The following is a 15,917-nucleotide window of genomic DNA, read 5'->3' on the forward strand; positions in this document are numbered from 1 at the left end:
GAGGAACTGCACTTCTATTTCATGCTAGCAGCCACATATGGCCGGTGCCTACTGCAGTGGACAACAACATAGCCCTAGATTCTCCTTGGCCACTATCACGACTGGCCTCTCTCTTACCGACACGGGGGAAGACAGGGAAGGCAAGTGCCTGGTCAGTGTGGTTTTGGCGTAGTCCAGTGCAAGGGAGGGGGCTGGACAATCTGATTTAGCACAGTTCCTTGATTGAGTTCTGGGGATTCTAGGACAAGGAATTAGAACCCAACACACAAAACATAAGTTATTTATTTGGTCATAGAACCTGGGGTCTGACCCTGTACAGAGTTGACACTAGCGGCCCACTCACAGAGCCTGGCCGCCCACCACCCCCGTCTGTACCAGTAAGGTATAGAGTAGCAGACACAGGCCAAGTTCGGTGACAACTTCCTGTGACCTTCGATTTCTGGCTCTGGGGTGTGCCACAAGCAGGGGATCTGTGGGAAGACCCCACTCGGGTCTGTCGAGGACAGCAGGCCACGCGCATTCTCAGGTCCCCACTGGTGGGAAGGGTGTGTGCGCTGCCACCCGAGTCTTTGTTCTCTGGCAGGAAAGGCGGCTGGCAGAGGCCGAGTCCAGGTGGGGGTCAGAGAGAACTGCAGGCCTTCTCATCTCCTCCATCTGTGGAGAAGGGAAGGGTGTCAGGATGGAGATGCCACCTCAGGAAAGGGAGGCTGTCATATAATCCCAGTGTCAACTGACGGACGGCCTGTGGTCCACCCTCAGAGTCACCAAGAGCCAGGCGACCGTCTCTGCTCTGGCTACCCAAACTCAGGCTGCCCACCCACTGTCTGCTGCCGCCAGGACCTCCACCCAGGGCCTGGCCCCTGGGATGCCCACCACCAAATAGTCACAATCCCTTATAAGCACACGACACTTTAGCTTCCAGAGTGCTTACCCTCCTATTTTTGATCCTGTCTACGATGGTTTGATAATTCCCAAGAGACTGATTAACCAAGTTCTCTGTAATTACTCATTGGCAGAACTAGGATTTGAACTCGTGTCTTGGGACTCTGAAGTCCAGTGACAGAAAGACCTGGACGCGTCCTCTAAGAGGGTATCCTATTGCCTCTGTTATTCCGGTTGCCCTCCCACCTGCCCACTGAGAACCTGGCTCCACACACCTCCTCAGGACAGTCTGAGCACCTGGAGGACCCTGTGGAATTCTATGCCATAAGGGAAAGTGTGCAAAGAGGGACTGGCTTAGGGTCAGGAGGGCCAAGCACGCCAACCACCACCTCCCCCACACTCACATCCGGAGGCATTTGTCCTTCCCACCACTTGCCACTCTCTGGCCATCTGGACTCCAGTCAACAGCATATACCTAAAGGGAGGCAGAGGAGGGAGGCAGAGGAGGAAGGCAGGTGAGGTGGTGAGAGGGAGACAGCCAGGCTCCAATCCCAATCCCGCCTCTGCCCGAGGGTTGACCCTACCTCATCCGCGTGGCCGGGCAGGTCCATGGCCAGCTTCTGGGCCTTCACATCCCACACCTTCAGTGTGCTGTCACTGCTGCCGCTGACCAGGAGCCGGCTGTCAGCTGACCATGCAATCTGGTACACGGCAGCCACGTGGCCACGTAGGGAACCCAGGTACCTGGTCCAGAAGACAATGATGGATCTTAGTCTGAGTTAGATCTTCCAACACGTCTGAAGGGTCCCCTATGCTCATGGTCATGGTTCTCAACCTTGGCTGTTTGTTAGAAATACCTGGGAACTTTTACAAAATCATACTGCCTGGTCCCCATCCGAGGCCATTTTAATCATTACCAGTCATTACAATTTGTAAAACTTCTGCAAATGAGTAGCTTCTAGCATGCCTCTTGCTTGCCCTCCATACCTGCACAACTTTGCATGCCTTAGACTCCAACGTGGCCATCTGCTTAGCCCATCTGCCTGACATCCCCCCAAGCAGCAGGTGCCTGCTGACAGGTGGCATGGAGTAACAGTGGGCCAGGCCGACCTGAACTTTCACATCAACACAGTCGAGCTGTTTCTCTTTGGACAAACCATCAGGCCTCTCTGAGACTCAGTTTCCTTATTTTAAAAAGGAACCCAATTACCTATGTTAAAGGGTTGCTGTGTGAAAACACAGTGACTGATGCAGAGGTCCCCCTTCAACCCCAACAAGGTATTCCTGGCTCTTTTTCTCCCCTTGCCTCTGCCTTTGCCTCTCCTCTGATCCGATTAACCCCAAGGGCATTGTGCCTCATCACACCAAGGGTTCCCACACTAGAATGCGTAGCAGAGTCACCTGGTAACTTTATTAAAATGAAGAATCAGATCCACAGGGTCTGAGTGGGGGCCAGGACTCTGCATTTCTATCAAGCTCCCATGTGATGCTGATGCCACTGGTCTGTGGCCCACACTTTGAGGAGGTCCAAGTAACATTTGTACCACAAGCCTACCTACCACCACTTCACCTTCTCCAGGGCTACAGCCCTACCACTTCAGCTAGCTCTAAGATCACTTCTCTCCTAAGACATAAACTAGCTTTTTCTTGAGACAGAGTCTCACTCTGTTGCCCAGGCTGGAGTGCAGTGGTGTGATCTCGGCTCACTGCAACCTCCGTGTCCCAGGTTCAAACGATTCTCCTGCCTCAGCCTCAGGGGTAGCTGGGATTATAGGAATGTACCACCACGCCTGGTTAATTTTTGTATTTTGGTAGAGACAGGGTTTTGCCATGTTGGTCAGCCTGGTCTCAAACTCCTGAACTCAGGTGATCCGCCTGCCTCGGCCTCCCAAAGTCCTGGGATTACAAGCATGAGCCACCGCACCTGGCCTGAACTAGCATTTTTAGTGACCATTTAGTGTGGGTCCTAAACATACTGTCTCATTAAATCCTTGTAACTAGGCCAGGCGTGGTGGCTTACACCTATAATCCCAGCACTTTGGGAGGCCAAAGCATTTGGATCACTTGAGCCCAGGAGTTCAAGACCAGCCTGGTCAACATGGTGAAACCCCGTCTCAACTAAAAATACAAAAATTAGCCAGGCACGGTGGCAGAGGCCTGTAATCCCAGCTACTTGGGAGGCTGAGGCAGGAGAATCACTTGAACCCAGGAAGCAGAGGTTGTAATGAGCCAAGATCGTGCCACTGCACTCCAGCCACTTGAACACCAGGCGAGAGTGAAACTCATCTCTAAAACAAACAAACAAACCCTTGTAACAAAGCTGAGAGGCAGGGGGTCTGCATATTACCAAAGAGGAAACAGTGGCTTAGAAAATCCAAATACCTGCCAAGGCCACATAGCTAGTAAGTGGCAGTGCCAAGCCACTCCCACTATTCACTCCTTACAGAGGGGCAGTACCCACCCCCACTCACTTGCCCGTCCTGCCATCCCACAGCTTGATGGACTTGTCGAAGGAGGCACTAGCCACGATGCGGGAGTCAGGAGAGAAGAGCACCTGGTTGATGAGAGCTTGGTGTCCTGTCATCCGAGTGAGAGGCTTTTTGTCCTCTGCTGGGGACCACAGGAATAAGGTGAAGTCATCTGAGCCAGACACCAGCCTCTCTGGACCGTGGCCCTAGGGGAGGCAGAAAGCACACTGTGTTGGGTGTGGTCTCAGAAAGAAGGAGGGCCCAACTTTGGCAGCAAACATACATCCTGATTACTCAATGCCAGGGACAGAGAGAGGCCAGCACTAGAAGCAATGAGGACTGGGTTGGCCACTCACTCGCACGTGATCCCAGGCAAGTCACTTCATCCAAAAGGCAAAAGAAACTCTACGTGCATGTAGAAAAATATTTTTAAGATACACAATTACAGAAAAAGCAAGGCACAAAATAATGTGTTAAAAGGAGTAGGATTTTATGTATGTACGTATGTGTGTGTGCTTATACATACATACTGTATATAGACATGTGTATGTGTGTATATTAAATCTCTGGAAGGTGATTCAGGATATTGGTAGCACTGGATGCTACAACAGAGATGGGAGACTCCGTGATCTACCTTTTTGTATTTTTTGAACGTGAATGTGTAAACAATCTTAAATAAAACAATAAACTAAAATAAAAAAGAAGCATGTCGGAAATATAATAAATAGGTAAGCAAATAAACTAAACAAAAAATGAAATAAAATGATCTCTAGCACATTAATATTTTAGGACTGCAAACTAGGATTATGAAGAACAACTTTTTGGAACAGGTACATCTGAGCTGGGTCTATTTATTTATTTATTTATTTATTTTTTGAGACGGAGTCTCGCTCTGTCGCCCAGGCTAGAGTGCAGTGGCCGGATCTCAGCTCACTGCAAGCTCCACCTCCCGGGTTCATGCCATTCTCCTGCCTCAGTCTCCTGAGTAGCTGGGACTACAGGCGCCCGCCACCTCGCCCGGCTAGTTTTTTGTATTTTTTAGTAGAGATGGGGTTTCACCGTGTTAGCCAGGATGGTCTCGATCTCCTGACCTCGTGATCCGCTCGTCTCGGCCTCCCAAAGTGCTGGGATTACAGGCTTGAGCCACCGCGCCCGGCCTGAGCTGGGTCTAAAAGGGAGAAGGGTCTGAGAGGGTTTTAGTGATTGGCTAAGGACTGGCAGAGCTGGGGGTGCATGTGGCTGGCACACACTCACCCGCACGAGGTTGTATCGGCTCAGAGCCCTCTCCTTCAACTCCTGCACTGTGTCCAGGTACCAGAGGGGAGAAGAGGAGATGAGGAAGAAGGCTGATTAGAAAATCTGATACAAAGAGCAAACACTCCCCATTAAGCTAGAGAACTGGCTCCTTCCCAAGCAGCCCCAGCTCTTCCTTCTCCCAATCACTCACAGGATCCTTGGAGGTCTTGGGCATTAACTGAGGCCTCAGCAGGTTCAAAGGCCCCGGTGCGCAGGGCATAGTCAGTGCTGAGGGCCATGGTGTTCACCCAGTGGCCGTGGCCTTGCAGAGTCCGGCACAGCACACCCTAGGGCAGAGCGAGTCAGGTCAGACACACACACTCCTCCCCATCCCTGGGAGATTAGCCCCAGGAGATGGGTGGTACAGGACTAAGAATCATCTTCACTCATGCATTGTGATCTTAATCAAACCACCCCTCTGGGGTCAAGTCTGTCCCCACTTGTAAAATGGAGTCCAGATCATGAAAATGTTTCACGGAAGAGGAGTTAGGTATGGCAGAGTAAACAGCTCCAGTCCAATACGTTTGGGATATGGTAGATCTGACAAAGCTCAACAGGTGTCCTACAGGAGGAATTTCCGGAGTGTGACGATCTCATGGGGACTCTGCAATCTCCACTATGATGCAGCACCAACCACAGAACTCCTCATTCCCAAAACACCTTCCTTGACCAGGGCTGCCAGCACACATCTGGGAAACACTGAACTCGCAGATGTCAAGGTTGTTCTGAGTGCCAGCATCTTGTGACGTGAGATTTTCTGGACTGGTTACTGAACCCTCCCAGTGCTTACGTCATGAGCCCTCCAGACTTTGATGGTGCGGTCCTGGGAGGCAGAGTAGAGAAGCCCGTCCCCTCCCCACCGGAGACAGGTGACTGACTGGGTGTGCCCGGTGAGGATGCGCTCACAGCGGCCTGCAGTTGTGTCCCAGATCCGCACACTGCCATCCTTGGAGCTGCTGGCCACATAGCGGCACTCAGGGTTCCTGCAGAGAAGGGAGATGTGACCTCATCTGTGACCTGGCAACATCTGTCTGCCCATGGCACCTCCCCATTCCCAACTCAAAGGCCATGGACAATCTCTTGACAGCTTTCTGACACCAAGACCTGGCTGCACTGCAAGGTGGTTGCAACGAGCAGATCCTGTGATGAGCAGCCTCTCCCAAGCAGCAACGCAGGTCCGCACCTGGAATACGCTTCTCCCATGCCTGACAGGCCATCATGGTCATTCAGCTCATGCCCATCTCGTCCTCTCACGTAAAACTTCTATGCATTGGGCAGGGAAAGGGGATGTCTCTGATCCCCTGACTCATTTGTCCCAGCTCCATCAGTGTCACTTACGCATGGAGGGGCTCCCAGCTCAGGCCTGTGATCCACTTGCTGTGGCCAGCGAGGGTCCTGCCCACCTGCTTCCCTGTGCTTGGGTCCCAGAGGAGAATCTGAAGGATAGAAGTTCACTGAATAATCCTCCCCAACAGGTCTCTGGCTCCACCAAAAATCCCTGCCTACCACTTCCAACCCAACCCTCCCCGAAGACTCCTGAACCTGATTCTGAACTGTCCCCTAGGGAAGGTGCCCTTGAGTCTCTGCCTAGTTAACCTGAGCACCACCTACCTGGCCATTCTTGCAGCCTGAGGCCAGCTTCTTGCCATCTGGAGACCACGATATACTAAGGACCCAGTGTCTGTGTCCTAAGAAAGCAGAGAAGGGAGAAATAAGGGACTACATCTGTCTTTATTCCCAGTGCCCAGCAGTGCCTGGCAGGTGCCAGGTACTCCTTAGTCATTTGAATAAATGAATGATCGAACAAAAGGAGCGATGAGGCTTTCTGGGGATGGAGAGAATGCAACCCAAGTGTTAGAGCTCTGCATCTTGCTGCATGGATAACACCATCACTCTCTAATGATTCCTTATGTGACACATACTATGAAGTGTTTTCGTACATGTCATCCCTTGTTATTCTCACAAGGGTTCTAAGGTATGGAGCAAAGCAAGAAGTATCATCCCCATTTTCCAGACCAGAAGACTGAAGCTTAGAAAGGGAACATGCCCTACACACACAAGTTCACTCAACCAGTCTGGTATAGCAGTGGTTCTTCAAGTGTGGTCCCGAGAGCAGCATTATTAGCATCTCCTGGGAACTTGTTAGAAACACAAATTCCCAGGCCCTAACCCAGGCCCAGTAGAACCAAAACTCTGGGGGTGGGACCCGGCAATCTGTATTTTTTTTGTTTTCTTTTTTTTTTTTTAACGGAGTCGCACTCTGTCGCCCAGGCTGGTGTGCAGTGGTGTCATCTCGGCTCACTGCAACCTCCACCTCCTAGATTCAAGCAATTCTTCTGCCTCAGCCTCCCGAGTAGCTGGGATTACAAGCACATGCCACCATGCCTGGCTAATTTTTGTAGTTTTAGTAGAAATGGGGTTTCACTGTCAGGCTGGTCTCGAACTCCTGACCTCAAGTGATCTGCCTGCCTTGGCCTCCCAAAGTGCTGGGATTACAGATATGAGCCACCACGCCTGGCCAGCAATCTGTATTTTTTGTTTTTTTGAGACGGAGTCTCACACTCTCACCCAGGCTGCAGTGCACTGGCGCCATCTCGGCTCACTGCAAACTCCGCCTCCCAGGATCACGACATTCTGCCTCAGCCTCCCAAGTAGCTGGGACTACAGGCGCCCGACACCACACCCGGCTCATTTTTTGTATTTTTAGTAGAGACAGCGTTTCACCGTGTGAGCCAGGATGGTCTCAATCTCCTGACCTTGTGATCTGCACGACTCAGCCTCCCAAAGTGCTGGGATTACAGGCGTGAGCCACTGTGCCCGGCCAGCAATCTGTATTTTAACAAGCCCCTAAGGTGAGGCGATTCTGATTTGTGCTCAAGTTTGAAAACCACTGTGGCAGAGGCAGGATTTAAATTAGGTTCTCCTTGCTACCAGTCAGTCAGCCTTTCCCCACGTCCCATATCGACTCCTTGGTGCAGTTTCTGCTTGTGTCTAAGTGGCTGGCTGCGCTCAAGGACATGGTCTCTACCTAGGAACAGACAGCCACCAACTGGATATTAAGGGGTTGTAATCTGCAAAGTGAGACCCTCATCTCTATGAAAACAAAAAACGAGCCAGGTGTGGTGGCAAGTGCCTGTCGTCCCAGCTACTCTGGAGCCTGAAGTAGGGGGACTGCTTGAGCCCAGGAGTTCGAAGCTTGAGCCCAGGAGTTCAAGTTAGCTATGACTGCACCACTGTACTCCATCCTGGTCGACAGAGCAAGACCCTGTCTCAAAAAAAGAAAGAAGATCCCCTAAATGGCTAATTGCATACTGACCCTTGCATGTGAAATGTGGTGTCTCCGTGCTGAGATCCCAGAAGCGCACGGTGGTGTCACCAGAGCCACTGGCCAGGTACCTGGGGGAAGAACAGAGGATGCTTGATACGGCATATGTGCATTCCTGCCACCTATTCAATCACTTTCTGTGAACAGAATATGGAACTGGACTCTTTCCTCGACCCTGAAAAGGAGAAAGACAATAATGATGCTGCCCTCTGGGAGAATACCCCAGGAGGCCATTTCTGTCCTCCCCACAGCTATAACCAGCTTTTGAAGTTCTCATTGCCTTCCTAAGTTTGAGATAAGCAACTAATCCCGGTTTCACAGATGAAAAATTAACTCAGAAAGGTTAAGTGATTTATACAAGTCACACAGCTCAGATCTTGAGAAATCAAGTCCAGGAAAGGTTTGTCCAAGGCAGGGGTCCTTAGCCTTTGGGGACCATGCCCTACTGAGGAAGTCCCTTAATGGCAAGCTGAGTCCAGAGCTTGGGTCAATGGTAAGCAGCCCTTAGGCCCCATCAGTTACAACTCTGGGGGACCCTCCCCACACCAGGCAGAGGCTGCACCCCCACATACCCCCTCCATGAGTCTGCAGCTGTCCTTACTTTCCCGTGGGGCTGAAGGCCACAGAAATGACTGCCTCACTGTGACCATCCAAGGAGCTGGTGCAGCGAGTCACGGCCCGGACTCTGAAGACAGCCTGTGGCTGGTAGATGATGTCTAGGACCTTCTCAGTCTCCACTGCCTGGGACTCCAACGTCTTCCCCAGTGAGGAGACGATCTCAGCATCGTGGACAAAGAAAGCCAGTGGCAGAGGATCCTCCTGAAGGACAATGGTAAAGGGCAACCCTTCATCAAAGGATGTGCAGGGGCACCCTCTGCCGGGGATGCTCCCTGCTGAGCTGTGGGGGGTGAAGCTTCTTCTTTTCAGCCACTGTGCTAGGGATACCCCCATCATTGCCCATTGAGCAAGACCTTTTATTTATTTATTTTTGAGACAAGAGTCTCACTCTGTCACCCAGGCTGGAGTGCAGTGGTGCAATCTCTACTCACTGCAACCTCTGCCTCCTGGGTTTAAGAGTCTCCTGCCTCAGCCTCCCGAGTAGCTGGGATTACAAGCGCCCATCACCACGCCCGGCTGTTTTACATTTTTAGTAGATACAGGGTTTCACTACGTTGGCCAGGCTGGTCTCAAACTCGTGACTTCAGGTGATCCACCTGCCTCGGCCTCCCAAAGTGCTGGGATTACAGGTGTAAGCCACTGTGCCCAGCCGAGCAAGACCTTTTAAATCACTAAACAGCAGTTGTAGGACACTTACACAGCACTCAGAAACTCTTTTTTCTTTTTGTGTTTGAGATGGAGTCTCGCTCTGTTGCCCAGGCTGGAGTGCAGTGGTGAAATCTCAGCTCACTGCAACCTCCACCTCCTGGGTTCAAGCAATTCTCCTGCTTCAGTCTCCTGAGGAACTGGGACTACAGGCGCCTGCCACCACGCCCGGCTAAGTTTTGTATTTTCAGTAGAGACTGTTTTCGCTATATTGGCTAAGCTGGTCTCGAACTCCTGACCTCTAGTGATCTGCCGACCTTAGCTTCCCAAAGTGCTGGGATTATAGGCATGAGCCACCGCACCCCGCCTGAAATTCTTTATCTGCATCTCATAACAACCCTGGGAAGTAGATGCTAATATTCCTACTGACAGTTTCAAAAGCAGAGGCTCAGAACAACTAAGTAATTTGTTCGATGTCCCATTGCCAATGATTAATTCAGGTTCTTTAGGTCCAAGATAGGATTAACATATAGCATTATGCAGTGTTTCCCAAACTACCACACCACACTGTATTTCTGTAAAAAGCACCCAAAAAGCCTGTTAAAAAAATGTAGACTTTCTACTTCATCCTAGAGTTTGGTTTAGTAAGCCTGGGACGGGGTCCAGGAACTGCAATTTTAAGGACCTTTTCTGTCCCCAGGGCAGCTCTTCAGTAAACACACTGGCTTAAAGTTTAAAAGCAAAGGCCTGGCGCGGTGGCTTACGCCAGTAATCCCCAGCACTTTGGAGGCCAAGGCGGGCAGATCACGAGGTCAAAAGATCGAGACCATCCTGGCCAACGTGGTGAAACCCCCGTCTCTACCAATTAGCTGGGCGTGGTGGCGCGCACCTGTGGTCCCAGCTACTTGGGAGGCTGAGGCAGGAGAATCGCTTGAACCCGGAAGGCAGAGATTGCAGTGAGCCGAGATCACACCACTGCACTCCAGCTTGCCAGCCTAGCAACAGAGCGAGACTCCGTCTCAAAAAAAAAAAAAAAAAAAAAAAAGGCAGGGGTACTCAGATAGTTTTGGGTTCCAATTCCAACTCTGCTACCTACTACATAGTATCGTGCAAATAATTGAGTCCCTCCAGGCCACGCTGTAAAATGGAGATATTAACGTGCCCCATCTTGGGGGACTGTGACAAGGAATCAATGAAATACAGTATCCAATGCGTTCAAAGCTAGGCCCGTCTCCACAGGTGGACGCCGATGGTTGGCGTGTAAAGCGCTTTGCCACAGATTCCATCTCTGACATAGGTGGGAACTCACGCCGGGTGGGTCACCACAGACCGTTAGCGGGGGGACCGTGAACCGCAGACCCTCGGTCATCTGATTCCCCCACCGCACCCGCCCGGGGGTGGAGATGCGAGACCGCCCTGGCAGCCGCTCACCTGGGCCAGTAGCGCGTTGCACACGAGCTGCAGCCTGTCCGGGGTGATGTCCACGGGCACGTCGAACGGGGAGCCCAGCAGCTGCCCGCCCTCATCCTGGAACTGCACTAGCAACCGCTGCACATCGCGCGCCACCGACTCGTCCTGCGCGAGAAAGCGGGGCGGGAGTCAGTCTCGTCGCCCGCCCGGAAGAGCCCCACTTCGTTTCCCTCCGGCCTCAGGGACCCGGGCCCTAGCGCCGCGACGCCCCCCGCCCCCATCCACGCACACCCACCGCCACTGCCGCCGCCATCCTGCGTACCCACGTGGAGGAGAAAGAGCCCGGCAGACAGAGCGCCATCTCCGTGGTCGGGCGGGGTAGCCGCCGGCCACATCGCCCTCTGCTGTTGGGGAGGAGAAGCGTCCCGCTGCGCACGCCTCAGGGGTTAGAAATGGGTTTACCTGGTGCTCCTCCCGCCCCTCAGCAGCCTTCACATTTATTTTTTCCCAGGGTCTTAGAGGACACAGTCAACTTTCGACTCTTCACAACAGGGATTCTAGTCCCATTTTAATTTTATTTTATTTTGAAACAAAGTTTCACTCCTTTGCCCAGACTGGAGGGCAGTGGCGCCATCATGGCTCACTGCAGTCTCGAACTTTCGGACCCAGGGATCCTCCCACCTCAGCCTCCCGCGTAGCCTGGAGTACAGGCACACGACACCCTGCCCGGTTATTTTTCTTCATTTTTTTAGAGACGAGTTCTCACTACGTTGCCCGGGCTGGTCTCAAACTCCTGAACTCAGGCAGAGACTCCCCAACTCCCCAGCCTCAGCATCCCAAGGTGCTGGGATTACAAGTGTGAGCCACCACGCCTGGCCTAGAAATTAGTATCCTTTTAAAAAATGGGTCAAGTTAAGGCTGGGCGTGGTGGCTCACGCCTGTAATCCCGGCACTTTGAGAGGCCGTGGGGAGCCGATCACTTGAGTCCAGGAGTTCGAGACCAGCCTGGCCAACATGGTGAAACCAGGTCTCTACTAAAAATACAAAAAGATTAACCAGGCATGGTGGCATGCGCCTATGGTCCTAGCTACTTGAGAGGCTGAGGTGGTAGATCCGCTTGAACCCAGGTGGCAGAAGTTGCAGTAAGCCAAACTCTTACCACTGCATTCCAGCCTGGATGACAGAGCAAGACTCTGTCTCAGTAAATAAATAAATAAATAAATAAATAAATAAAATGGATCAACTCAATTAATACTTGAGTACAAAAGCAAACCATTTCTACAGTCATCAACCCCGTAAAGCAATAACAGTGATAATGACATCAACAAATCAGGAATTGTTCTAAGTGCTTTTTCCACATAGCTCATTTAATTCTTGTAACCCTTTTCTCCCTATATTACAGATAAAGAACTTATCTGTAATGAACTTATCAGCAATGAACTTGAGCTCTCTTGCCTGAAACGAAGGATCTCCCTTGCCAACTCTCCTCTCTCTCCCTCTACTGCTCGGAAGTCTCAAGCTCTGCCAGGTCATCCTCATGAACACAGCTTGGATCTGCTCTCCCCATCTCCACCACCCCACTCTGGTCCGAGTCCCCATCATCACCTGCCTGGACCACTATAACAGCCTCCCGATGAACCCTCCTGTCTCCATTCCTGCCTCTTTCCACCCATTCTCCACGATGCAGCCAGGGTTATCTTTTCAGATAAAAAATCTGGCCTGTTGCTCTTCACCCTCAAACCCCGCAATGGCTCCCTTACGTGCAGGAAAAAAGAAAACTCCTTATAATGGTCCATTCAGCCTTGCTACATCCAGCCACCCCTCTCTTTAGGTTACATCTTGCTGGCTTTTTCTGAGTTCTTACAAGGCACAGCTCTTCCTGCATCAGTGATTTTGCACGTGCAGTTTTTTCTGTCTGGAACGGTGATGGAGTGAATTGTGCCCTTTCCCTAATTCAAGCTTATCCAACCCCTGGCCCACAGGCTGCATGCAGCCCAGGACGGCTCTGAATGTAGCCCAACACAAATTCATAAGCTTTCATAAAACATGATGAGATTTTCTTTCGATTTTTTTTTCAGCTCATCAGCTATCATTAGTGTATTTTATGTGTGGCCCAAGGCAATTCTTTTTCCGATGTGACCCAGGAAAGCCAAAAGATTGGACACCTCTGCCCTAATTTATATCCTGAAGCCCTAGCTCCGAATGTGGCTGTATTTGGATATAGGCTCTATTATTATTATTATTATTATTATTATTATTATTATTATTATTATTTATTTTTTAGAGACAGGGTCTCACTCTGTTGCCCAGACTAGAGTGTAGTAGTGTGATCATAGCTCACACGGCTTCAAACTCCCAGGCTCAAGTACTCTTCTTACCTCAGTGTTCTGAGTAGCTAGGACAACAGGTGTGTGCCACTGTACCTGACACTCGGTTAACTTTTTAAAATTTTTGTAGAGACAAGACTGTCACTATGTTGCCTAAGCTGGTCTCGAACTCTTGGCCTCAAATGATCTTCCTGTCTTAGGCCTTCCAAAGTGCTGGGATTACAGGCGTGAGCCACCATGCCTGGCCTGGAGATGGGTCCTGTAAGGACATAATAAAGGCTAATAAGTGAGTTTGTATGGGTAGGACCCTAATCAAATAGAACTGGTGCCCTTGTGAAAAGAGGAAGAGACTCCAGAGTGCTCTCTCTCTGTCCCTCCCACCCCCACTGCCTCCCTGAGCACACACAAAGATGAGGCCACAGGAGGACACAGGGAGAAGGTGGCTGTTTGCATCCAGGAAGAGAGGCCTCATCAGAAACCAACCCTTATGGTACCCTGACCTTGGATTTCTTTACTCCAGAGCTGTGAGAAAATAAATTTCTGTTGTTGAAGCCTCCTGGTCTGTGCTATTTTATTATGGCAGCCAGAGCAGACTAATACAGGAACAGTTCCTCGTTATTTAGGTCTTGCCTTGAATATTTATTCATTCATCCAATAAATGTATTGAGCATCTACTCTCTGCCAGACATTTTTATAGGAGTTCTGTGTATACTAACTCATTTATCACTTACACAGGGAAACCTTTGAAATGATGTCATACTTCCCTGTTGTATGTTTTCAAAACATCCTGGTATCCCTCATATTTAGAAAGCACAGATCCAGCTGGGCACAGTGGCTCACGCCTGTAATCTCAGTACTTTGGGAGGCCGAAGTGGGAGTATCACTTGAGCCCAGGAGTTTCAGACCAGACTGGACAACATAGTGAGATCTTGTCTCTACAAAAAAAATTTTAAAAATAGCCAGGTGGCATGCACTTGTAGTCCCAGCTACTCAGGAGGCTCAGATGGGTGAATTGCTTGAACCTAACCTGGCAGGTCAAGACTGCAGTCATCCATGATCATGCCACTGCATCCCACTTGTGACAGTGAGACCCTGTCTCAAAAAAAAAAAAAAAAAAGAAAAAAAAGAAATCACAGAATCACAGATCCATGGAATTATTTCATTCATTCATTCAACAAATAACATTGAGCACCTTCTTTTTCTTTTTTTATTCTTTTTTGAGACGGAATCTTGCTCTGTCGCCAAGATCTCGGCTCACTGCAACCTCCATCTCTGGGGTTCAAGCATGAGCCACTGCGCCCCACACCATTACAAATGCTTGGAATATGTGAGGGAACAACATAGACACAAATCCTTGCCCTCATGAGTGTTCTATGCTTCACAATTCCTTGCACATAATAAATGTTTAAGAAATGTGGGCCAGGTGCGGTGGCTCACGCCTGTAATCCCAGCACTTTGAGAGGCCTAGGCAGACAGATCACGAGGTCAGGAGTTCAAGACCAGCCTGGCCAACATGGCGAAACCCTGTCTCTACTAAAAATACAAAAATTAGCTGGGCGTGGTGGCACGCACCTGTAGTCCCAGCTTCTTAGGAGGCTGAGGCAGGAGAATTGCTTGAACCCGGGAGGTGGAGGTTGCAGTGAGCTGAGATTGTGCCATACACTCCAGCCTGGGCAACAGAGGAAGACTCTGTCAAAAAAAAAAAAAAAAAAAAAAAAAGGAAAAAGGAAAAAAAAAAAAGAAATGAGACTGGGAGGTATGTTGGCTCACGCCTGTAATCCCAACACTTTGGGAGGCCAAGGTGGGCAGATCACAAGGTCAGGAGTTTGAGACCAGCCTGCCCAACATGGTGAAAACCTGTCTCTACTAAAAATACAAAAATTGGCTGGGTGTGGTGGCACGTGCCTGTAATCCCAGCTACTCGGGAGGCTGAGGCAGGAGAATTGCTTGAACCCAGGAGGCGGAGGTTGCAGTGAGACGAGATTGTGCCATGCATTCCAGCCTGGGTGACAGAGGAAGACTCTGTCTCAAAAAAAAAAAAAAAAAAAAAAAAAGAAAAAGAAAAAAAAAAAAGAAATGAGACTAGGAGGTATGGTGGCTCACGCCTGTAATCCCAGCACTTTGGGAGGCCAAGGCGGGCAGATCACTTGAGGTCAGGAGTTTGAGAGCAGCCTGCCCAACATGGTGAAATCTTATCTCTACTAAAAATACAGAAATTAGTTAGGCGTGGTGGTGGATGCCTGTAATCCCAGCTACTCATGAGGCTGAGGCAGGAGAATCTCTCGAACCCGGAAGGTGGAGGTTGCAGTGAGTCGAGATCACGCCACTGCACTCCAGCCTGGGCAACAGAGCAAGACTCTGTCTCAAACAACAGCAACAACAACAAAAAAGATGTTAAGAAATGCTTGTGGAATGAATTTCTGAATCAGTATTTGAATATAAGTTCCCTTGGACCTAAAGTCACAGAACTGCAGGTCTCTGCCAATGTCAGGATCCCTTATTCTATTACCTCATTGCTGCAGAGAGCTTGCCCCACGAAGGGGCCCAGGGCTTGCCGTAACATGAAGGCAGGAAATTCATCCATCTATTCATTCATTTATTTGCTCATTCAACAAACATGTGTTAGGGCTGGGCTTTGTGTCCAGCAGGGCAGTAGAACTTGTCCAAAGTCACAAAGCTGTGTGTCCAAGGTCGCAGGTCTGGGAATAAAATCTAGTGTCAGTGATTCCACCTGGGATTTTCTTCAGACCAGTCTTTCTCAGCTCTGGTCAGGTAAGTTTGAAGATATGTGTGCGGTGGAGGGGAGAGGGACGAGAGATGAGTGCAGGAAATCATCAGCATGAAGACACCACTCGTTCATTCATTCATCCATTCATTCCATTCAGGAAACACACTTTGGACACCAACTGTGCCAGAACCTGTGCAGGAAGGGGGTTGGGGGACAAG

At 50.2% G+C, this 15,917-nt stretch overlaps 1 protein-coding gene across 1 annotated transcript; it reads right to left on the reverse strand.

The window, feature by feature from the left end:
• Positions 1-264: 264 nt before the first annotated feature.
• Positions 265-11,009, reverse strand: LOC105485144 (notchless homolog 1). The gene is made up of 13 exons (XM_011747352.3): positions 10,940-11,009; positions 10,666-10,809; positions 8,573-8,790; positions 7,963-8,042; positions 6,258-6,334; positions 5,985-6,082; positions 5,437-5,629; positions 4,798-4,933; positions 4,605-4,651; positions 3,354-3,556; positions 1,467-1,626; positions 1,287-1,357; positions 265-654 (listed from the first exon to the last, which is right to left on the reverse strand). The coding sequence occupies exons 1-13, from the start codon at positions 11,003-11,005 to the stop codon at positions 642-644; spliced, it is 1,506 nt and encodes a 501-aa protein (XP_011745654.2). The 5' UTR covers positions 11,006-11,009; the 3' UTR covers positions 265-641.
• Positions 11,010-15,917: the final 4,908 nt, after the last annotated feature.

This window comes from Macaca nemestrina, chromosome 17, assembly GCF_043159975.1.
Source record: "Macaca nemestrina isolate mMacNem1 chromosome 17, mMacNem.hap1, whole genome shotgun sequence".
Lineage (NCBI taxonomy): Eukaryota > Metazoa > Chordata > Mammalia > Primates > Cercopithecidae > Macaca > Macaca nemestrina.